Consider the following 24,746-nt stretch of genomic DNA (forward strand, 5'->3'; position numbering starts at 1 on the left):
AATGCGGATAATCATACAATTAATTATATGTTTATCAATTATGGGTATTTTCGCATTAAAAAAGTGTATTAAAAAACTCGAACGCACGCGAGTTGTGTGTGTGTGTGTGTGTGTCGGGGGTCTGTTCCCAGTGTTCTCAAAAGGCTTTTATGCATTGAGACAGGTTGAGACAGGATTTCATAACGCAGAGACGGAAGCACCCACAGAGGGAGAGAGACAGAGACAGAGAGACAGGGACAGAAACGGAGTGAGAGACATACAGAAAAATACATACACATTTCACACACACACACACACACACACACACACACACACCATTGTTGCTGTCAGACTAGAATCGCTTTTTATTGGAATTTCACGATCCGTGATCAAAAGATGAGATAACCCCAAAAGGGGGGAAGGAGGGAGGGAGATGCAGATAGATGGGTGATGAGCGAAGAGGAATGGGGATTATGGGGGAGCGGAAGGGGAGGTCATCAATGAAGACAACAGAAATGAAAAAAAAAAATCTTGTCATAGTGAAATACAGGTTCAAGACAAATAGCACAAAATGATGACAAAAGACATCAGTAATGCTGTACACGGAATGGGCGATATCAACAACAAAGACAAGGTTATTATAATATGTATTATGTATACAGCGAAAGAAAATTGCCAAAAGAGGGGAGGGGGGAATCACCATACAAATGCTGTGATCATAGTTTATATGCACGTTTGTGATCAGTATGTCCAGAAGGAAAACCATACTATTTATTATATACACACGCATGAAATGAATGAATGTAACACGATTATCCTTTTTTGTTTTGTTTTTTGTTCGTTTGCCCTTATTGTTTCTATCAGCCATTATACAAAATAAAATATGCACGCCCTCTTCCTTGACTGATTATCATTTTTCAAAATTCAAACAAGAAATATGACCTACAAAGCGGATACAATACAAAATATGGTTTTATAAATGTATAGCCTGTCAAATAATTGAAGCATTAGTGATCGACATGAAGCCATCAAATTTGGTTCACTTATGCACTGGCTTTCTTGTAAACAACTGATTAAAACACTGACGTTAAAATTAGCAAAAAAAACAAAACAAAACAACAAACAAAGAAAAAACAACAAACAAACAACAACAACAAAAAACAACACAAACACACACAAATGAAACGGACAAATTTGTTGACATACACCATTGTTCTTGCGGGGCATAATATCCTGAAAGAAATGGAGAACAGAGATTTATACGAATAAAACTGTAAAGTTTAACAAATTAAAAAAAAAACCCAGCAAATTGAAAAATCAGTAATGAAAACGACAAACCGTATTCAAACCACACACAGACACAGACACAGACACAGACACACACAGACACACACACACAAAGTGGGGTTATGAGGGGTGAAAGCGAAAAGTAACGGAAACGGTGGCAAAAATTAGCTTCCTGTGTCAATACTCACAAGCAACTTTTGATTGTTACGTGCACTTTGTGGCTCAAACCCAACTTAGATTGGTTAACAGGGGACCTCAGCTGCCGCTTGTTACCTCCTGACGCTATTCAACAAAATGGCTCTACCCCACGGACAGCAGAACCGTGCAATGTGTACCGTTTCCCCCCTTCGTCCCCAGACACTGACCAACTGATAACCCTCTCTTGTTAATGGGACCAAGGGATGCGAAGTGGACATGCACATGCAGCGGTTAAAAACAAAAAGTAAAACAAGTCTGTTAAAAGATCCTAGTATGGCATGGGCCAATCCATGGCAATTTGAACACGGCAAAAGATGATTATGCAATATCTAGTGAACACAAACCCATTGGATAAGTCATCCCAGCAAACAAAGTCGTAACGCTTGATAAACAATCTGACTAGACTGCGTAAAGAATCTTGTGACGGTATTTCGTCCACAGATTGACTGTCTCGCAATCAGTATGAACTGCAACAACAAATTACAATGCACCAAGCGGTAAGAGGGACATTTTTGGCCTCTTGTCTACAACGGAAACGAAACAACAGACTGAACACACAGCTGAACAAAACAAACCCTCAAAAAAGAGCTTCGCAAGTTAAGCTTTTCACTCTGCATTAAGAACAAAATCAGTAAAAACAAACAAAAATAACTGACTATGAACTGGAAAAAAAAAATCAACTGAGCAGATACAATAAATTCTGGAATGTGCCAGTCAGTTCTATCCCGCACAAAAATAACTTCTAAGCAAACGTACAATGCATACACGCGTTAAAAAACAACATTACAGGAGTCCTTTTCAGTTTGCTTCCTACTGACGAAAAATGAACCCGGTGTATATGTATGCATAAACACAAGAAAATGAAGATTGTAGAGGTAGCCAAAAAGTGTACAAAACGGCCTTACATTATCTAAAATCAGGATGGTAAATCTTAAAGGATGTGCAAAATGGCGAGTAAGTCATTTGACTAGAAAGTTTTGAGTTCGAATGGTTCTGATACGATTCAGCTGATGGCGAATGTCGATTTAAAACATAACTCATAACACAAAGAGAGAGAGAGAGAGAGAGAGAGAGAGAGAGAGAGAGAGAGAGAGAGAGAGAGAGAGAGAGACAGACAGACAGAGACAGAGCTATCAAAATATTACACTACAGAATCAATAAATGTTAAACTGATACGAATATAAATCAATCAAAAGAGAACTGTATAAGAAATAAAAGGATGAGACGACAATGCCATGTAAAAGATCTTTGCAAATTCAGCTGCAAAGGCAGAATGACATAACTTGGATTAAACAGTGAAACGCGAAAAATGGAACGGGGTGGGTAAGGGGGAGCGCTATGTAATGAATGTTTATATAACATGAGTGTAATACCCATGACAAATATAAACCGCAATTAACGAGTGACATATATATATATAAAGCCGACCAAAAAAACTTGACATAAAATATTGCACAAAGCATTGAGTTGTCATTATTGTTTATGGATTTGCCATCATTTTGATTTATCGTGTAGATATCTGCCCTAAGAATCCTCAGACAAACGCAGACAGTGGAGAAAAAACCACACACACAAAAACAAAAAACATCCCATGGATGGGCGTGGGACTGACAGTAGATTTCTCTAAAGACAGGCACATCTCATCCCCACTATAAATAGCTGTCCAGTACACTGTGAATGAGTCTCTGTAAAAACGTTCAAAGAGTCCCCGTTGTACTGGAGAGATGTTAAAAAAATACACGCACCTAAAAACTAACGTAAATAATAGCAGACTAACAGAAATAATTAAATGTAACTATACTATCACAACTATTGTCATTATATAAAAAAAGGGGTGGGGGGGCATTCTGAACCTTCTGCTCCACAACACGGTAAACAAGCATTACTAGCTCTGTGATCGGTTTTACCCTCCCTTCATCGTAATCGGGGATAGCATTTGATTACAGACTGAGGCGATGATGACTTTCGCTTTCATCCGCCGCCTACTGAGCATCATGCACGAGGAACAGTGATCAAGCAACTAAGTGGGCAAACGAGAAAGTGGGAAAGAATGTGTGTGTGTGTGTGTGTGTGTGTGTGTGTGTGTGTGTGTGTGTGCGTGTGTGTGTGTGTGCGCGCGCGCGCGTCACTGCAAGACACGCCATTGTCGTCACAGAACACACAAACGCACGAGGTCAACCACAGATTGCTTGGAGTCAAGGCAGAGGAATGTTGATTCCCTTCTCATTCAGGAATATGACTTTTAAGGAAAGGAATGTTCAAAACTAAACAGCGAATAACACACAATGTGACATGTAATATAGAGGCTTCAGCATCATCATCAACAACAGCGGTAACAAAGCAAGCAGGTAAAAATGAAAAACAAAAGACAAAACTCAGTGATCAAAAGCGAACAACAGCCTGTAAAGTGATCGCTGGGAATGTGTCTGAAAATAAAGCGGGAAAGGTTCCCTGTAATGTTCAACTTATAACGAAGTTTAAAGGCAGCAGAAATAAATAGACAATATCTACAAAAGAAAAAAATATGGGGCAAATTCACAAACATCATCATAAGAATATTTTCTTGTGATGAGTAAGAAGCATTGTGACAGCATACGCATACGTGATTTTATTCCCTTTCTTTTTCATGTAACTCTGAAAAGCATGTGCACACATACAGCTCTCTCTCTCTCTCTCTCTGTCTGTCTCTCTCTCTCTCTGTGCGTCTCACACACAAAGTGTCAGCTATAATTCATATTATTCAGATCATAAATATTGATCACACGGCCGGACATTCAATGAAAAAACCAGTCAAATAACAACACCTGCACTCACATTCACAGACACATACACTAAAGACGCACACACAGCGTAACATATTCCCCCATACATAAACCATAGCTGTAACACATTATTTTACAAGACACGTAAATCTGCGCTCCACCTAAAATCCAGTCATAAAATCAAGGCCATGAATATGAAACACCATTATGCACGTGTATAACACAAAACATGTCTATATGCCATATCCATAGCAATCATAAGCAATTAATATCAGACTTTGGTTATAGGACATCACGTATCCCCGTCGAACATGCGATGCTCACACATAAATACATACCCACAAACGCACACACAGACACACACGTGTTAGTGGCCACATTTACACCAGCAAACTGAACAATATACAAGAGATAAAAAAAAAGCAATGAACGTTTTCTGAATACACTGCATTAACTTTCAACATTTCTGAAGATCAATCGACAGGAAAATATTTCTTGTCTTGGAATTCCATTCTATTACACGTCTGGAATTGTGAACAGCCTGCGCACGGGCAGACACTAGTCAATTCAGTAGTTGGTCACAAGGATACAACACAAAGCGTGGCTGCCACTGCAAACAACGAGCTCGACTCCCCCCCCCCCCTCCAATCCCCACCCCCTTAACTCTTCTGAACCCTTTCAGTCAACAATAAAATAATCAATTTCTGAAACTTCACGGTGTGAGGAATGACCGGCCCTTCGCACAACGTGCACGAATGACTGCCATGGGTTTGCGTCAGCGAAGGCTGCGTAGATGTTTATGCTGCTGAAGAGCGTTTAAAGGGGAGGGAGGAGAGTGACACGTTTGTAATTCAGAACAGTCGCGTAGTCTGTGTGTGTGTGTGTGTGTGTGTGTGTGTGTGTGTGTGTGTGTGAGGGGGGGTAGGAACAGCTTCAACTGTATCTTTTTAAGGTGCACCAGGCTTATGTCCAGAACATGTTCGAAACATTATTAACAGCGATGTCGCATGTCCTGCGTGCACTTCAGCACCCCTCCAGGGCTCACCCGCCTCCATCCCTCCCCACCCTCCTTTAAAAAGAAACAACGTTCATCATCAACGTTCTGTCAACAGGTGTGCCAGCTGAAATGTTCAGGACGAAGCTGACCAGCACAGAAGTTTATTTCTATGTCGTGCAAAACAATGACAAGAGTCTGTGGACCACGCCAGTCAGGTCGTTCCCTTGTTGGTCCCTTGCCGCTCACTGACGGCTGGGGGAGAGGGGGGGGGATGCACGATGAGCGACAACACACACACACACACACACACACACACACAGAGTTCATAGCAAGATTGTGGATAACCATGCTCATTTCTGTTTTTCCGAACAGATGAAGTTCCGATGATTTCAGGATTCTGAAGACATCAAACGACTTGTTTGCATGTCCACTGTCTAACTGCATCTGGTCCCCTGTTCGGTGTTTTTTTTGTTTTGTTTTTTCTCCGACTTGTTCACCCAGAACGTAACAAACAAACAAAACGTGAGACTAGTAACGTTGAACAATGTGTGTCGCACGCGGCTGCCCAAAGTCTTGATTCAGAACGCAGTCCATCTTTCCCTGACCCGACCTTGACTAGACCACCTTCAGCTGCATCAACAAGGCCTAACCGTGAGCGAAAAACAGTGGTAATGGTGATGGGAGGCGTGAATGCCCGCCTTGGCGTCTTGCCCTGTTGTTTGTTTCGGCAGTGTGCTACTCCGATCAATGCTTAGTCTGACATTTTACATCCAGTTTATCTCGATGATTTCCAGTTGCCTAGCAATACCTTGTGAAACATACAGACCAAGTCGACGACACCCTCCTTGTTATGGACCAAGCTCCTGTTGTATCAACTTATGAGCAGTTTTTGATGTTAGTAGGACAGTGTTACCATGTTGTTTTTATCGTGCTTCCATTCCACCACTACCGTTGTAATGCTTTACGCTGTAATTCTAACCACTGCAACATAACAGTGCCTAACTCGGAGCACTGTTTTCGGGTCAGCAGAGGCTTCTAACTTGGTGCAATGCTCGGGGGCTTTGTGCGGGTACAGAAGTTCATTGGAGGGTAGACTTCTCAGCATGCCCCCTCCTGACTACTGCACTGTTTCCCGCGTGAGCCGGCCGGCCTTCCTCGTTCATTGCTGGATACATAATGTTACAGGGTGTGCAGAACGCAGGCACCTCCTTCAGGCAGTGAGGAGACGGCTCCCTCCCTGACAGCACCAAGGCCTCACACCTCCCCCAGCTGCTCCATCCAGTTGGGAGATTTGAAGAACTCGGGCAGGGGCTCGTCCATGCGGGCGATCACTTTGTAGATGGCCTTCTTCCACGAAGACTCCAGGTCCTTCTTGGTGTAGATGGCTCGGAAGAACTCCCTCAGCGTCGACTCCACCACCAGACGGAAAGATTCTGGCGCCTGGATAGACAGAAACAATGAGGGTTTCTTTACTGTTCAGTCCCTGCTACACCAAAACATAAAGTAACAATGTTCGGTGAGAGAACACGGGTCACATCTGTTGCCCCGCATGAAATGTACAAAGACATGGCGATGAGCGGCATTTGTGTGAAATAAGCTCAAATAATGGGCACGTTGTCAGGAAAGGTACAATCAAGACACGGCAATACCGCTCATGTTGTGTGTGATGACAATGGCGAGGGCAGCAGATGAGCCAGACGTGAATGTCAAGCTAATTCTGTTGCACACACCTCGGTGTTGATGTACTAAAGTTGATTAACACTTCATCGGTGTACTTTGCCGAAAAGGAAAACAACATTTTCTCAACGGTGGGGCAGCCAATGTACGAACACAGGCGTAATTACACCAATAATATTTACATGACCAGTATACTCAAATACCGGGTAGAGAGAAAGAAAGAAAAAAGGGGGTTATCAGATGGTATGTGTGTGTCATTGTGCTTTAAAAAAAAAGTTCACTGTCAGCTGAGCGCTTTATCTGGTAGTCGAGAATCTCCTCAATGTCATACAATGCTCAGCTTAGTGCACTGAGAAATGTTAACGACGGGGTCACAGATATGCCGAAACAAAAGGGGGCCAGGAATCAGATAACGGTAAATAAACTGAGTATCTGGGGGGTTGTCTGCCATTCTATTTCTGTGTTATTTCAACGTACTGTCTTACTGATAAAGTTGGAACATCTGTGCAGCAGTGGCCCAGTGGTAATGCACCCGACGAGGAAGCGAGTGTCCACAGGTTCCAGTCCCATGTATAGACTGGGATATTTTTTTTTTTACTCTCCTCTCCACTAGACACTGAATGGTGGTCTGGGTGCTAGTATCCAATGCAACAATCTGACAATGACAGATTACTCAACCTTCCGGACTAAGACTGACAGGATCAACACACACAAATATATATATATATATATATTTTTTTTTCTCTATACATACTTTTTCTATCTATCTATCTATCTATATATATATACACATACATACAGATATATACACACTTTCTAAACGTTATCTATATTATGCACCAACACATTCACTGACATGTCCGCTACACTCGAAAAGTGAACTGTCATTCCACTATCCTGTTAAAATCGTGCAACATCCTCCTCCCTCTATGACCGACTCGAACCGATAATCGTTTTCTTTCCACTCTGTAACAGTAGCGGAGAGGAAGTAACATAAACGCGTCGGCATCTGCAAGGCTCAAAGCAGCCAGCGGAATTCTCTACAAGCAGCACGTGCTGATCGATACCGCCCTATCCTGCCCGCCATTCCCTGTCCTGAAGACGCTACTCGCTATCTCCCCACACAGACAACGCAGCCAATCGATAGATGTCTTAAAGAGAGCTGCTCTACCCCCCTCCCTCCCTCCCTCGCCCTTTTCTCAGCCAATGGCAGGTCTTTTCTTAGAGGTCGTGTCAGTCAGCCAGAGCCCGGCCCTGAGACGTCTTCAAGACCGTGTCAGTTTCTGGAGGCTGAACCAATGCCCGGGTGGCACGCCGAAGCGGAGGGTGGGGACTAAGAGCGAAGAGGCAGTGTCTTTCCCTGGCTTCTTCTCCTACTGCCCGTTCGATCAGAAGTTTGTCTCACTGCCAGTCAGAACCGTAGGCCACTGTAGCGGTTTAAAATTTTTTTTTTTATCTTATCGAGATTATGATGATAAATCGGGGATTTAATCGATGGCAGCTGACTGAATCTTTCCGATGATTAATTCAGTTGCAATCGAGGAGCTTAATTCCTTTCACATACATTTTTCAGCACGAACAAATTATTGACATCTCCGTCGCTCGCAGTTCTGTCATACATAACGCACAACAAGGATTGCGGTGTCTCTGAAGCTGTTTATTTGCTTTGAATTTTTAATATTTCTATTTTCAGTCAATATCAATCTTTTTTCAATTCAAGTACCTGCGAGGGGTTTCTTTGTTTTATTCTGTCTTCTATCAACACACTATTCACTGCTGTAGTGCATTAAATTGAATGCATTGTATTGCATTCCAATGTCTTATTATCATCAAAAACGTTGGTATTTTTCTCGTGAAATTATTCATGTTCTCGTAAGGAACAGCGCATAGTGGCAGATTACTCCCCCCCCCCCCCTCTCTTCTGTGTTCATTTAAAATTCAGTGTATGTTTTCTTCATGAATCAGCTTTCGCCGGATGTGTTCGTCACAGGAGTCTTTGATGAAACCGGCTCTTTCAAGCAAGACCACTTGACAACCTCTCTCTCTCCCTCTCTCCTGTTCCTCACTACAACAACATTTAGTCCCTCCAGGTGTCAATTCTTTGGGGAAGCAATCAGCGTCTGCACCGGCACGAAATGGGTCTGCTTTGGCACGACACGCGAGGTTAATAAGCAAATCTGCTTATGCCATAATTTCCATCTCTTTGATAGGTCTGCCTATGGCGTTGTGGCAAAGTGGTCGGTCTCGCTGAAGCATTATAGAGCACAAGCATAGACTTACAGATTAATGACCGACGTGATATTTCGGTTCGGGAAAATAACGGGTAATTATGTACTCTTAGTTGTGAAGTCTTATGACGCACACTGCTGCCTCACCCCCACTCCCCTGCCCCCCCCCCCCCCCCCCCTCCTTCCCCCCTGATCTTTCCCCTGCCCGCTTTTATTCATATTGTTTTTTGTTTTTTTTTTCTTGGATGGAAAGTCGACCCTGTTTTGTCCTTATCTGTATTCATTTATTCTAAATATTGTGTTTGTTTTCTTTCATTTCTTGAAATTGTCGACTTATCTTTCTGTATTCGCCTAGTCTAAAGAACACCTTTTTTTCGTGGTACACTATTGAATCAAGACAAACAAGAACCTTAGATATACTACTTTTGCTTTCGAAGCTTTCGTACGAACGCCCTAGAGTGTGAAAAGAACTCAAAAGCTCTCGCTGTGAACTTTCAAAACCAACGGTGGAAATTTAATCATTATGAAACATACCAACTTGTCATTTGTTAAAACCCATTCCCACTGCAACGAGATTGTCAACGCGGTACTGGAAACCTAAGGGCATTTAATCATAATAACGAAAAAAAAAAAAAAAAAAAAAATCAAACTCATGCTGAAAGACAACAACCCTCCTAATCGCCTGGAGCCAGTTGCATTGCTTTGTTCTAACTTTTTGACAGTTGCACGTGACTAAATGCCTACGTTGACCGAACTACGCCATTGGTCAGTTCCATACTACACACAGTTAGTAGCGGGTTACAGCCATACTAGGCTCTTCTGTCCCAGCAATGCAATGCAACTGGCTCCTTCCCCCCAAAGTTAGACAATGGAGGAAAACCCCAAACAACCTTTCTTTTTTCCTTTTGTATCTGTGTGCACACGCGCTCTCGCGTGTACGCACGCGCCCCGATCTCGTGCGGGTACTTGATGACGCATTCAAGCAGTGTGCCCCTGGGCTGTCATAAAAAAAACAGAGAAAAGGGGATGGGGGCCTTCCACGTTGCATTACGTTCCGTTCCGCTGTTGTAGGTAAAGAGAAAGGGAAGCGAGTTTTAAGTGTCTCGTCAGGGACACAAAAGATGGGGGGAGGGGGGGGGAGGGGGGGGGAGAGAAGAGGACGAGTGTTAAAGCGTGACCGAGAAAAATACCCACACGGTGAAATATTCATCGGCGTCGCTTGCCTGTCTTGTGCGGGTGTTGTGCTGCCATGGATGCCCGTGCATCATCGGGGCGAGAGGATGGGGGAGAGGTGAGGGGGTGGTGGGTTGGAGGAGTGCCACGGGGACTGATCATAGAACGGGAAGACCGTTCTTGGTTGGGTGAATGAATTGTGCAACGTGAGGTCACCCCCGGTTAAAAAAACAAAACAACAACAACAAAAAAAAAGCAACAACAAACAAAACCCCCAGAAAAGCAAGAGGGTTTTTTTTGTTTTTGTTTTTTTGGAAATTAAGCTCTTCCAAGGAGAAAAGGAATCACCCGATTATAATAAGCAGCATGATTTTGGTGGCTCTCTGGGTCTTTCATCTTCAGGGTACAAAAAGGGTAATGTCTCTCTCAATAAATGTTTCTGTTCTTGTTTCTATCGGTCTCTCATGTACACTGAAATCTATTCACCTATATTCTTTCTCTCTCGTTGAAATTAACCCCCCACCTCCATCTGCAACTACAGTTCTGAAGATACCTGATCTATCCATCCTTCTCTCATCCCTACCCCCTCGCCACACCGTCTTTTCCCACGTCCACTCCATCCTCCTCTCCTCCCTTTCTCCCCCTTCTTTTCCATCCCACTCTGTTCTCTTTCTGTCACATGATAACAAAAATAGACCTCCGTTCACCGCTGTGCGCACTGCCAGTAGCTGATAGCTCTGACATTGCACAACACAGCGACTGCGTGGAACCGGCACTGCGTTTTGTTAATGTTCCTCTTTGGGACAATGGCTGCTCGTTCACGACGCAGATACGAAGGCCAAGGGATGGGAAGTGTTAGTACACCTATTATGTTGGTCTTTCGCCAGAATGGGACTTTCCAGACATCCACTGAGCGACTGGGGGTGGAGAGGTTTGAGGGTGAAGGAGAAGCGTAGACTGATCTTGCATAAAATGTCACTGACTTAAACGTATACACACTGCGAGTGTGTGTGTGTGTGTGTGTGTGTGTGTGTGTTGGTGGGGGAAAGGGGAGAGTTGGGGACGGGGTGGGTGGGGGGTCAAGCGTGCCTGGGTGAGTGTGAGCGGAGATGTTCGTGTGTGTGTGTGTGTGTGTGTGTGTGTGTGTGTGTGTGTGTGTGTGTGTGTGTGTGTGAGAGAGAGAGAGAGAGAGAGAGAGAGAGAGAGAGAGAGTATGTGTGTGTGTGCGTATGCATACGTGTATGAATGTGTATGTGTGAGCGCGTGCGTGCGTGCATGTATGTGAATCTATGTGAGTGCGTGCGCGCGCGGAGTCTCACCTCGAGCTGGTTGTTGCGGTTGTAGTGGAGGTTGAGGTGCCTGAAGAGCTCGCAGTCCCTGTTGACCACCAGGTCTTCCGCGTGCACACAGCCGTCAGTCACTGCCTGCCGGGCGTACTTCTCCATCTGGATGTAGTAGAACTCCCTGCAACACACACACACCGCACATATAGGTCCCTTCAACAGTGCTGTACTCCACAGCAGAATGCCATGTAACGGTATATATGCTATATATATATATATATACTTATCATGCATGGAAGGTGTCATCAACAGTCACTGTTAAAATGCAGATATGAAAATCGACATTCTAACTATATGTCTACAATCATCAGTGTGTGTGATGGGGCATTAAATTGAACAGCTTCTTTACTCAGAAGCAATAAAAATGGCTAAAAAAACCCCCAAAAGAACTAAGATTAAGACATGCTCAGAACCTTCAAAACAACACAGTGTCGGAAACAGCACTAAGCCATTGATTGCCGCCACTGAAATGACGTTTGCGGATCGACTCAATCGTTGAATTTCTTCATCTATTTAACTGATTTACCCCATATATTATTCAATGTAACGAATGCTTCCACAACGCACAAAAGTTGCTATTAAGTACTTTCCAGTTTCATTTTTGCTGGTCGGATATTTATCACTATTTTTTTTCATATTGTCAGCTTACTGTTGTTTATGAATGATTTAAACATAAATTGTATCTGTTCCTTTTACTTTTCATCACATATGTTACGCCTGAGCTTCATCAGTAGCTTCTTTGTACGTCCACTCGTTTCTGCCAGCGGGGCTTTGGCGTGCATGGTCGTTTCTGCACCACCATTAAGGCAGCCGTATTCCTTGTCAGTGGGGGTTGGTGGGGGGTTATTAAAAGGGCGATCCTGAAGACCAGTGGGCAGACGAGCGGGGCCTTATCCGTGAGATTGAACTTAATGGAGAGGAGTTAAATGTTCCTTTCGAAGAAAACAGGGGGAAGAAAAAGAAACAACACACAAAATATGAAAAAGACATCTGAGCACAGTTGAAACGTTTGAGTCACGGGGACTATCATCCATTAGTCACTGCAACAAAGACCGGAGACAGCGGGAGGGAGGAACTGCATCAAGTCAAAACGGGTCATGGAGGTCCATTTACTGGTCCCTGAATGCCCTGGAGATAACGTCCCCACCCCTTCTCCTCCCTCCCCTTGTGGAGCTGCCGCCACTGCCCCGGGGCATGGTCCTCCCTCCCATGCCCCCCAGCCCCCTCTCTCATTTTCTGTCCACGCGGTGACGGATCACTGAAGACTGCAGGCCCCGACATGCAATCAACAAGCTGACGACACACGCTCGCGTCACGCTCCACAAGTGCTCACCCCCCCCCCCACCCCACCCCCTCTCTCGCAAAAGACACAAATCTGGAACCACCCCCTTCCCTTTACCAAACCCTTCTTTACCCCCCCCCCCCCCCCTCCTCCCCTTCCACTTTCCAGTCCCGTACGCTGTTCTCTTGGCAATGGGTTAATTCCGCGGAATCTCTTTTGCAGGAGGGTGCGGGTTGTGGGGTGGGGGTTAATTCCCTCGTCTCTCCATTTTCTCAGCGATAACTCTGTCATCGGGGCCGTCGGGTCTTTCCTTGCAGGCTCATCATAACCTGTCATCGTAACTCGGTAGAAAACGGAGCGACTGGCGACGATGCCTGGGCTTGTTTTGTCTTAATTGGGTGAGTCACATGAGAGGGTTTTTTTTTGTGTGTTTTTTTTTTTTTTTGTTTTTGATTAATTGAGGGTGAATCATTATTCTTGTTGTCTTCTCTCCGGGGCTAGGGGGATGCTAGATTGGTTTCTTTGTGGCCGTGGAAGAGGATGGTGAGGGAGGGGTGGAGCCGGTGGTGGGGGTAGTTGGACGGTGGTGGGGGGGGAGAAGAGAAAAGGATTGTCTTTGTCTGGGAAAGGGGTAGGCCGCCCGCCCCGACTGGGTGGACCGATCCACCCCCCACCCCACTGGCCCAGCATCTGGCCGGCCTGTGGAGTCTGACATCACCCCCGTCGGTTAATTACTGTCTAATGGAGTTTGTCTTCGGCCCCCGGACCGCCAGGGTCTTGTTCACACTCCGATGGCCGCGCTGATGACGGTTATTTCATTAACGGGCCGACTTCTTCTTCAGGCGATACGTCATCTTCCCCCCCCGGCACGTCGCCGACAGTCGCCGCATGTTGCATGTGCGCGCGCCCTCGCACAGGTCACAGACTTCTGGGCTGTCCGCGGCGACAGGCTCCATCGATAATTGTCTAATCCCGGCCACAGTCAGGCTGAAGCGGAACAGACTGTTGAAGGAAATGCCACTGACAGCTTGAAATCCCGCAAAAGAAAGCTGTTGAAAGCCACGTTCTTTGTCGAGAATAATGGTGGTTTGGGGATGGGAAGGTTTGGGGGGACAGCGGGGGGTGGGAGTGGGGGGAGGGGGGTGGGGAGCATCGATGGGGATACCTCCTTGACAAGATTCGATGCATTCTGAAACTGGTCCAGGTTCAGGCTGGTTTGCGACAAGGGACAAAAGAAATTGAGAGAGAGAGGGGGGGAGGGAGGTAGAGGGGGATATGGGGGCAGAGACAGAGTAAGGGAAGGAGGGAGAGGGACTGAGAACTCAATCCTGACCCAAAGCTGAATGTCTCCCGTGGCAAACATTACGAAGTTGAAATCTGACCAGAAGTTGATATCTTCTCTAAGGGTACTGTCGGCGGTAACAGAAGACTATGAGCTGCAGTTTTAACAGTAGTGTGACACATACGCGTGCGCATGCACACACCTACAAGCACGCTCGTCATTTAACACTTCCGCACATTTCTCTTCTCTACACACACACATACACATACATACACAGACAGAGAGACACGGGTTCAAGATTCAGGTGCAAACTGCGTCTCCATGCATGCAGCCCGTGAAGTGACGAAGTGACGAAGCGACGAACGACAGACCGAATCCATCTCGGCAAAAGCGCATGTCAGGTTGCCATCAGTTCAACTGTAGGTTGTCAACCCCGCCCCCCCCCTCCCCCCCCCCCACCTCCCCCTGACCTCCACCCATTCCTTTTTAACCTGTGCATGCTCGTTGGTCAAGTTGATCTCCAAGGGTTGAAAAACTAAAAATAATAAAGTGGTGTGTGTTTGTGTGTGTGGATTGGAGAGGGGGGGGGGGGGAAACAATCCTTCCCCAACCCTCAGCGCTCTCTCCCACGAGGCTATTCGCCACGGGGATGGCGGGTGTTGAAACTTTACGAGAGAGAGAGAGAGAACTATTCAGTTTGAGAGGGCAATGCTTCGGTTGAAGGTGAAGGTGTTCTTTTCAAAAAACTAATTTAAAAAACACCCCCAAACAAGAGGATGGTAGTGAGGGTATGTAAAAACAGAGGTGGCTGACAGTGAGAGAATAGAGGAAGATGTGTGTGTGGTTGGGGGGGGGAGGACAGGGTGGGGGGAAGGGCGAGCGAGGAGGGCTGGATGGGGACTGCTAAGTGCACACAGACCGTTCAACTTGGAAGCGGTTGACAGACGTCGGACTCGCTGGCTGTTGCTTCACCCTGTTTGGATTGCACCTTGACTTCAACCCCCCCCTCCCTCCCCGCCCCCCATACCTTGCCCCAACTGCAGCCTCCCTCGTTTAGTTTCCCTCCACCACCCATTCCTCTCTCCCTTTCCTTGTCACTCTTTTTAATCACTCCCAGTGTCTTTCTCACGCGCACTGCATGATGTTGACATGCGGAGCCAATCGCAAAGGACACTTCTCACGCGGCGCAGATGATACAAGGGCACCGTGTGTCACCACACTCTCACGGTGCATGCAGGTGCAGTTTTTCGCACGCACTTACATCTCTCTCTCTTTTTTAAAAATAATTTATTTACATCCAACTTTCAAGTATGTCCGTCAGCACGATTCGTATTCATTACGACTTTTTTTATTTTTGTTAAAAGAAATCGTTTTATTTTAGTTGTGCTAGGACCTTTGGGTGTGGGTGTGGGGTGAGTGTGTTGTGTAAAATGGAGAGGGAGGGGGTGGGGAGGAGGCGGAGGTGGGAGAGGGGCTAAACTATTTCCTGAAGGTCGGGACATCGTGCATCTTTCCCTCCTCCTCCTCCACTTCCACTCGCGCATGCGTGGCGAATAAACCCTACGCAGTTGTGATAAACAGTCCGTGTATTCTTACGGTGGCCAAACTTCAGTGCAGGACTTAAAGAACAACAATGTTAACAACCACAGCTAATGGGCAATAGTGGAATAATCTGACGAATGGCCAGGCAGTCATTCCGATCGTTGAACTAGAATCCGTCAAAGAAGATGGAAAAAACAGAAAGAAGAAAAGCATCTTCATAATAAATACAGAACACGTGATATCATTCATTTCAGTGCTGTTCGGTCCGCGATTAGACAGATTTCCCCGAAAGTTAAAACTGAAGAATAAATAGAAGATTATGAATTAAAGAGTTTAAAAAATGATAATGGAAAGTTTACACACCAGCATTCACTCTTTTCTTTCTCAGTGTGTGTGTGTGTGTGTGTGTGTGTGTGTGTGTGTGTGTCTATGCGTGGGAGACAGAGAGCGACAGACATCGAGGAGCCGAATAAACGAAACCTCGGGACACTCCCATGCATCATCAGCCCCGCAAATGACCTCCTCATAAAAGGGACGTCTAAAATGGGAGTCCGAACTCACCTCCACCTCCACCACCACCACCCAAAAATGAGACAACAAACATCTTTAAAGCTCTCCTGACCTTCACATTTTCATTTTTGTGGTTGCATTTTCCTCCTCCCTGCTGTATTTTCTTGTTCCCATGGACTTGCCATGGAGTGACACAGGAGCCGAGTCGTATAATGGGAGCAAGGGGGGGAGCGAAATGTCAGCGGCCGGTTTCCCAGGGAGGGAGAGCCGGACCTTTTGAGCGGCGTGTCTTGGCGGGCCCTCAATTGGTCCGCTCTAAGTGTCCGGTAATGAGCTGCCCCAGACGGTGCGGTTCTGCCCAGTTAGTTGCCGCAACCCTTCAGACCCACTGACTACGGAGAAACAGGTTTGTTGGGGTGGCACGAAGAGTTCACACCACCCTTTTTTCCCCCCGGATAGTTTATTTATTTATTTGTTCAAGATCAGAAACCTTTGTTCTCTCGTTCCCTCATGTATTCAACATTCCCTTCATAATATTTTGCACGTGATCCTTTCTCGCTGAAAAAGAAGAAAGAAAAGAAAAAAACCGAAAGAAACCCGCTGCAATGTACTTTATATTCCAGCTTCAATGAAGGATCCAAATTCTGTTTAACAGTGTGCAATATTTGCGTATTTTTGCATGTGTCCAATTTATCCGTGTTGTGTGCTTTAATACATTATCATCAAATAGTTTTACTTAAACCGAAAACATGTCTCTCCTCCGGCACTATCCACATTATGTTTAAATGTATTTTCAAAGCTTGACGAGCGTTGTGTCTCTGGGAGACATTTCAATATGGATATAAACATTCTAGGTGGTATACAAATACACCTCTGAACGAGTTCTTAGCTCTTACATTTGTCGGGATACTTGTCATCGTGTGCAGCTCAGGTGGACAAAGGGAAGAAACCACTTTTTTTGTTGTTGTCAGTCTTTGAGCGACGTTGTTTACAGCCCAGCTGACAAGGGGGTCATCTCTTGACAGTAGGTCATCACCCACACTCGCGCCATTCTGCACGTGCTTGCACATTCACTAGTACACAATGTGTACCTATAGAGGTGTCAGATTTAGCGTGGGGCTGTTTCTGAGGCACCACACCGCAGCAGACGACGGAGAAGCACGAGGTCTGGGCATGAAGGGCCCCCCGCTCGTTAAATGCTTCTTCCTCAATCAGGGCCAATCGAGTTCCAGGCCTGGAATTAGGGAGTTAATTGAGATTAATTTCCAGCGTCACCCTCCTTCCGCCTGTCGTCCCGCTTCCTTCCCCAAATGGACCTTTCTCTCCCTCTCCCTTTCCCCTCCCTCACTCCCTCCCGCTCTCACTTTTCACCCCCCTCCCCCTCTCCTTTTTTCCTCCCCTCCCAAGCACAGCGCCCCCACGACAACTTGCAGCTTTTTCCAGCACTTCTGTGGCGGGCCGCGTAGGGTGCCAAAATTAGGGGTTATCATCTCTTCTTCGTTCTATTGCCGCCCCTTAACATTTCGCCGTAATTGTGGCCGAGGGCGATTTGTCGATTTGGGAGCTCTTACCGCCCAACGTACCCCCATTGTTTTTAATCCCGGAGAGATGGCAACTGTACCGCTGGAAAGGGAGACGTGGCAGTTGGTGGACCCTCTCCTCCCATACCCCCTTCCTCCACCCCCACCTCCCCAATGCCCCCAAGTGTCCCTGACATTTTGCCTGGCCCTGCTACTTGAGACTGGAAGCGGAAAAGATCAGAGCAGAGGCTGCACAGCTCGTGACTTACAGCGGAGGGCTGATTCCGAGGTAGTTATAGCCTGGTCCCTGTCGTCGCCCTTTCTCTAATGTCTTGAAATTGCCGGTTCTACCAGCGACCCTCCTCTCAACCCCCCCACTCTTTCATGCAACGTCCACTCATTTCCTTCCCAAGCGCAGCAATCATAACCTGTTTACCAGAACAACGGGAAGTTAGAATGATGTGGTCGTGCCATATTTAACGTTACACCCTTCTCCCGGAAATTTTGGTGACACTGTAAATCAGAAAACATACCCCTGTCTTGTTGGGTAGCGGTGGGTGGGAGGAGTGAAAGTGATACGTATACTGATACACCATGTATCATGATGACACGGATGATAAAAGGAAAATTAAATTTCTTATATGTACACCTCATTCAAACAAACCGAATACCTATTCAGCTATTTGTCGCAGCTTAGTTAAAAATCTGTTTACATTTGCTGACGCATTTATATTCGTATCAGACAAACCAGTCATAGTGTGAACGATACACATAATCTCATATTCACCTGCTGCAAAGTGGTGCACTATCATTTTTTTCCGTTTCTCAAAATGTCAGATACATGATAAAAATTTGATCGCAGCATCACCACTGTCGATAGATCTTTTGTTGATAGCGATCTCACCAACATATATGACATCATACGCTGTGCGATCTCTCTCTCTCTATCCACAGACTGCGACCAAAAAATCTTAACTATTTTTACGCGCACATTTTTCCCACGGACGGTTCTCCCAACTCCTGTCACACTCTGCAGAATTTATTTTTATTCTATACTTTTATTTTTTGCTGCAACTTCATTTCCCACCGTCGGTTATTCTTGCAACTGTACACAAATAGTATGTGACGCAGCGGAGGCGTACGGCAAGGCCAGTGATTAGCATCAAAGTATACACACCATGACTTATGACAACGCCAGTCATAACACTGATCGGAACAGTCAAAGCGATTGAGGCTGACAGCATGGGGAAGGTGGGGGTGGGGGTGTTTCTCGGTTTAATTGTTATTAGTTTGCGAAAGGATGGTGCGTGGGAGGGAGGGGGGGGGGGGAGGTTGGTAAGTTCTTGTCAGCATCTCTGCATGACATTGATATCAGACGATGAAGTCTGTGCCATTTCAGTAGTCGGGCTGGATGGTAACGAATGACGTCACTTTCCTAACAAACATGGACTTGGCACAAGCAGGACATGTCCGAACTCTTGGTTCTAATTCTGCAACATTTCTGTAATTCTTTCGTTCTGCGTGCTTGTCAGTACAGTGCGCGCATGTGTATTAAGTGAAATTTGTCAAACCGTAAATATTGTAGATTTTATATATTCACCTGCATAATACTGAAGCAGAGTTGTTCATCAGTTTGTCGAATACACATGTGGCCACATGTATCATGGAAATAAAATATCTGAATAACATTTTACTGTTTTACACCTCTACTCTTACTCGAGGTCAACACACACACACACACACACACACACACACACACCTCGCAACAATTCAGTATGACAAAATCTCTTCTGTATCGTGCGATCCCCTTTCACGATCCACGCAAACTGAACACATTGCAGTGATGCAATTTCCCGTGTGCTCAAGTCGGCTGGCAAACCAGATTCGTTTCTTACACCCCAGTAATTGGCATCAACTGCTATTGAGCCGAGGTGTAACCCCGTTCATGTTTAAACCAGCTTCACCCCAGTACCTAAGGGAGACAAGCACGACAGCGGTCAATGCCGCTCGTGGAGACGGAAACGGGACGCCGCCGCAAGGGAGGCAACTGCCATCGACAGAAACAACGAGAAAGATCACCCTCAGGGTAGGAAACTCTCGGCTTGTGTACATGAACCTGAGGAAGCAACACGGGTACAGTACCCCCCATCTCTGTGCATACACAGGCCAGGTTTGCCGTTGGCATTTTTCACAACCTGACTACAGGGCTTGTGCTGTTTTAGTGGTCTGGCCAGTCAACTTAAAAACGTTCTGGCTTCACACTTGAAAAAAGATCTGCTGCCAATATGGTGGACTTTTTTTTTCTATTGCCAGGTGATAAGAGTTCTGAAGCTAAGTTGGCAACATATGTGATAAACTTATATGTTGTATCAGGTTTGGTTGTTGCCCCGTCCCACCCTCCACCCCTTCTGGCTCCCCTCTCGATCTGTTTTAAAGAGTTGAAACGACTGCCACAGTCAACAGGACTTTATACATAATAACTGATTTGAAAAAATCCGTACACGTCAATGATTGTGTTTTATAAACTGGAAACTGTTTCTCACGAAACCTCTTTCAAAAAGAGTTTTTATTATGCATAACTCGCAAACATGGTCAAGATCTGTTCATAAACATTTACTCTCATACGTGAGTTGTTCTGAACAACCACAACAGCGTATCTGATGTGACTATATCCCTCTCAGTTTTATTCATTGATAACTTATTTGTGTGATGTGACTATATCCCTCTCAGTTTTAGTCATTGATAACTTATTTGTCTAATTCATACAAGATGATGGTCACCACTTCGTAAGTGTGTGTGTGTGTGTGTGGGGGGGGGGGGGTCTGAAACGTGACATGTCACCACAGAGAACGCAAGAACAAAACTGTCGCCACCCGTATCCGCCGTAACTGATTATGAACGCCGGGTGGATTGGCCAGTGACGGTATATAGACAACTGATTTCCACATTGCTCCTGACACGAGCGGCGACCATTTAGCCAAGTTCTGTGAGGGAACAAGGCATTAATCTTCAGGGATGACAAGGATACTATAAGCACAGGGTCAACACACGTGAATACTCCAACAAACGACAACCTTCCCTAGCCGAATCCATGGTGTGGGAAATTGGCTCTCTCCTTTCCCTTCTTCCTGAGTGTGTGTGTGTGTGTGTGTGTGTGTGTGTGTGTGTGTGTTGTGAGTCACACAGAGAGAGTGTGTGTGTGTTGTGTGCTGCAGGTGTGTGTTTGTGTGGTTTTGTTTTGTTTTGTGTGTGTGTGTGTGTGTGTGTGTGTGTGTGTGTGTGTGTGTGTGCGTGCGTGTGTGTGGGCAATATTTTATCACTTGACATTCCTTGCATATACGCACCATACATCTCTCTCGACTGTAGTCCATAAAATGTTTTTACAGGACCGGCTTTTCCTCTCAAAAAGATTTGATCAAACAAAACATAATCAGTCTGATTCCTCATCATCTTGCACAAACAAACCGCAACATAAAACAAGCTCGCAAACCAAATGCCATTTAGGTGTGCCTTTAATTAAACAGCTTTGTAAGAATGCTTGAAAATTGCTGCGAGGCACTCTCTCTCTCTCTCTCTCTCATCGGCTAATATTCTGTTCATCTTCAAAGAAAGGAGTCCCGGTGGAGATTACAAAGCCTTCCCAAACAATATCTCTGTCGATCCGCTATTCATCTTCATCTCTCTCGTCGCCTCAATTGCTTGCGCTACGGGCCCAGCGACGGGTTTTCATGAACTAAATGCAAACAGACTGGTGTGTCGGGCGGATCTCCATCAGTAAATAACAGTAGTAGTCGTGGAAGCCCTTGTAGCAGGCTCTCTGTGGCGAAAATACATTAAAGATATGAGAATATGAAAATTTAATGCCCATTAGGGCCAGCAAGTGCCTTCACAATGGCCGCGACTTGACTTTGATGAAAGGCGCGGGGCACAAAAATGGAAATGAGCTCGCGCGCCGGATAGGTGTCTGCCAAGGGGAATTCACCCTTCCAGGCCGCGATAGATTATTCCCCGTGTCTCCGCAGGACAAATATTGGGCGGCGATGATTAAGATCGGGGCTCGCGCAAACAGTAAAATGATTTATAGATACCAAGTCCCATTTGCGATAATGGACGTCAAACAATCGTCCTCTATTGGATTTCTGCGGGGACAGACAAAGAGTGGCTTCCCCTGTCACACCTAGCGGCGGACTCTCTCTCCGTTTGGGCGACATGAATATTGAAGAAAACCACCGGCGCGGCCATGTTGATCGCATATGTGTTTTCGCTTTGCACATGGCTGTCGGCCGACTGATAAAAATGCGTCTGCACCTCGTGATCATCTTTATCAAAGACGCCGCGCTTGTCTACTGCGCCAGAACAATGCCGTCTGTACTTGTTCCCCGAGCTCCTGGGACTTCCTCCACTGCATTACTTGATTGAGAGACAGCAGGACAGGGGAGGCCACTACGTCTACATCATGTCCCTCATCTATACACTTCGCTGCGGAGCGCGGTAACAGGGGCGGATTAATTATATTTGACGTTCTCTCCTATCGAAGCGGGTTCAGTAAATCAGTTATCTTCATTTCACGCTGTCGATATATATAAGTATTCGAATTATCATTAACCTGTGATCAAATTCTAATATATATAATCAATCACTATCATACGATCACAATTAGCACGCGCATTAGCATTATCAACATCATAAAATGGAAACAATAAATTAATAAGGAAAGAACATACTATAACTGAATTAATACGAAAAAAAAAAAGAAAAGAAAAGAAAAAATCGTTGCTCTAGCTTCTTGTGATCGGTACCTACTAACAACCCCACGAAAAAGCTCGGAATCTTCCCGTGTCATCCTCCCTATTCACACCCATCCACACGCTGCCTCCCCTCTTCACATGCACTTCCCCATCCCAACCCATTCTTCCCTTTTCCCATCATACACACACATACAGACTTCTGCACGCGTGCACACACACACACACACACAGCTTGATACAGGCCGGGGGGTGGGGGCAAGGTGGTGCGGGTGGGGGCTCTAATTTGATCAGTGTGGTCCTGGGGGAGCCCGTGCCAGTGACAGAGATGGCGGCCCCGCGCCACAGCACGCGCCATCACGCGGCCATCACGAGACGGGCGTGAAAACACGAGGAAAACCGAGTGTGGGGGGAGTAGAGGTCGATTGGGGGAAGAGGGGGTGGAGGGGGCGGGGGGGGGGGGGGGGGGAATGGACCGGACCAAAAAAGATGATGGAGGCCACTGACACACACTCTCTGCTTCCCGTTTCATCAACGGGAGAAGGAAACAGGAAGAGGAAGAAGAGGGTGTTGGGGGCGGGGTGGGGTGGGAAGGAGGAGGCCGTAGGGAGAAGAGGGTGAGAAAAAAAAGTTTCTGTGGCGGAAAAGGGTGTGTGTGTGTGTGTGTGTGGGGGGGGGGGGGGTAAGGGAAGCGAAAGATGATATTTTTCTACTTCTATTTTTCCGGAGGGGGTGTTGGGGATGGGAGGGGGGCGAAGCGAAGGGGCGTAATGAAAAAACATTAATGACAAATGATGTTTATTAGACTATTAACATTTACACAATGATATATACCTACCCAGAGCAATTAGTAATTAAAAAATAAAAAAAAAAGGGGGGGGGGGGGACGAAAAGGTAAGGGAACCGGTGGCTTGGACAGAAAGAGGGAGAGAGAAATCGTTGTATCAACACAGGATACTAGTAGCCTTTCACCCACCGAAATATCTGCAAACAATTTATCATAATTATCACAATTTGCAGTTTCATTCATTCGAAAATCTTGATTCGAAGATTGAAAGTGACTAACATCATAACCATTACCATTTCTGATTTTGACATTATGAATATAACGTGTTTTTTTCACTACTGTTTTCCTTCTTTCTTTTGTTAAAAAAATATATATTATAGCTCTGAGTCGACGTCAGACAGACAATAACTTTGTAATCAAATGGAATGTTTGAGGAACCGGATGCAATGAAATTAATGCCCTTGTTGTTTGAAAGTCTGAGAAAAAGCGGGTCGTACGGGTTTGCCGTTCAATGGCGCCATCTGGTGTTGGTGTAAAACGAAACAGCTTGTCCGTCTTCCTTTCATCCTCTCCTAACACACACACACACACACACACACACACACGTGCGCGTACAGTCTACATCCTACATTCTTTTTTTTTTTCTTCTCAAAAATCATCTCGCTTGGCTCATATAACACTATACATACGACGTTACAATAAACGGAAGTACTCTTAGATGATTTTCAAAGAGAGAGACAGAGCGAGAGAGAGAGAGAGACGGGATTACTCACAAAAACTCCAAACAGTACAACGCGAAACAGACAAAAATGGAAACTCACAAATAAGCCAAACAGAAAGACAGACTATCAAATACGTCGAACACACAGACACACACAGACACACCTTATATTATTACACACCCACAAACGCGCACCACAAACTGACCTGCATATACGCCGAACAGAATGACAAACTAACAAATATGCCAAAAAAATACACACCACAAAACCAACAACACACCCAGACCCCTCCCCCCCCACCCCTATCCCCCTTCTACACACAGAGACCAGAAACTGACCTGAAGTTGGAGAACCACTTCACCAGCTGAGCCGTGTTGTTCTTGTTGAAGGAGACGTCGGGGAAGTAGATCTTGAGAATGCCCGAGTTGGGGTAGCGGGTGTAGAAGAACATCAGCTTGGCCTTGCGCAGGTGCATGGGCGTCAGTGTACAGGTGTGCTACTGGTTAAGGGAAAAAGACTTCCGTGGGTCCATAAATATGGGGGGATGGCTTATTGTGGTGTGTGTGTGTGTGTGTGTGTGTGTGTGTGTGTGTGTGTGTGTGTGTGTGTGTGTGTGGAGTCCAAGAGGGACTCCTTCAAAAGTTGTGCCACTGAAAGTCGTTCTGAAGTCACTGACTTACCTGACAAGATTTATTGTAGTCCTGAACAGATA

At 45.7% G+C, this 24,746-nt stretch overlaps 1 protein-coding gene across 1 annotated transcript in view; it reads right to left on the reverse strand.

Annotated features, from left to right (window-relative positions):
- Positions 1 to 330: 330 nt before the first annotated feature.
- The window catches only part of LOC143280909 (uncharacterized), a 50,504-nt gene continuing 26,088 nt past the window's right edge, over positions 331 to 24,746 (reverse strand). Inside the window, exons 3-5 of the mRNA XM_076585687.1 lie at positions 24,373 to 24,526; positions 11,621 to 11,765; positions 331 to 6,663 (exon numbers count right to left, since the gene is read on the reverse strand). Coding sequence (XP_076441802.1) covers positions 6,478 to 6,663; positions 11,621 to 11,765; positions 24,373 to 24,526 — 485 coding nt within the window. The 3' untranslated portion in view covers positions 331 to 6,477. The remainder of the gene's footprint in view (positions 6,664 to 11,620; positions 11,766 to 24,372; positions 24,527 to 24,746) is intronic.

This window comes from Babylonia areolata, chromosome 4, assembly GCF_041734735.1.
Source record: "Babylonia areolata isolate BAREFJ2019XMU chromosome 4, ASM4173473v1, whole genome shotgun sequence".
Classification (NCBI taxonomy): domain Eukaryota; kingdom Metazoa; phylum Mollusca; class Gastropoda; order Neogastropoda; family Buccinidae; genus Babylonia; species Babylonia areolata.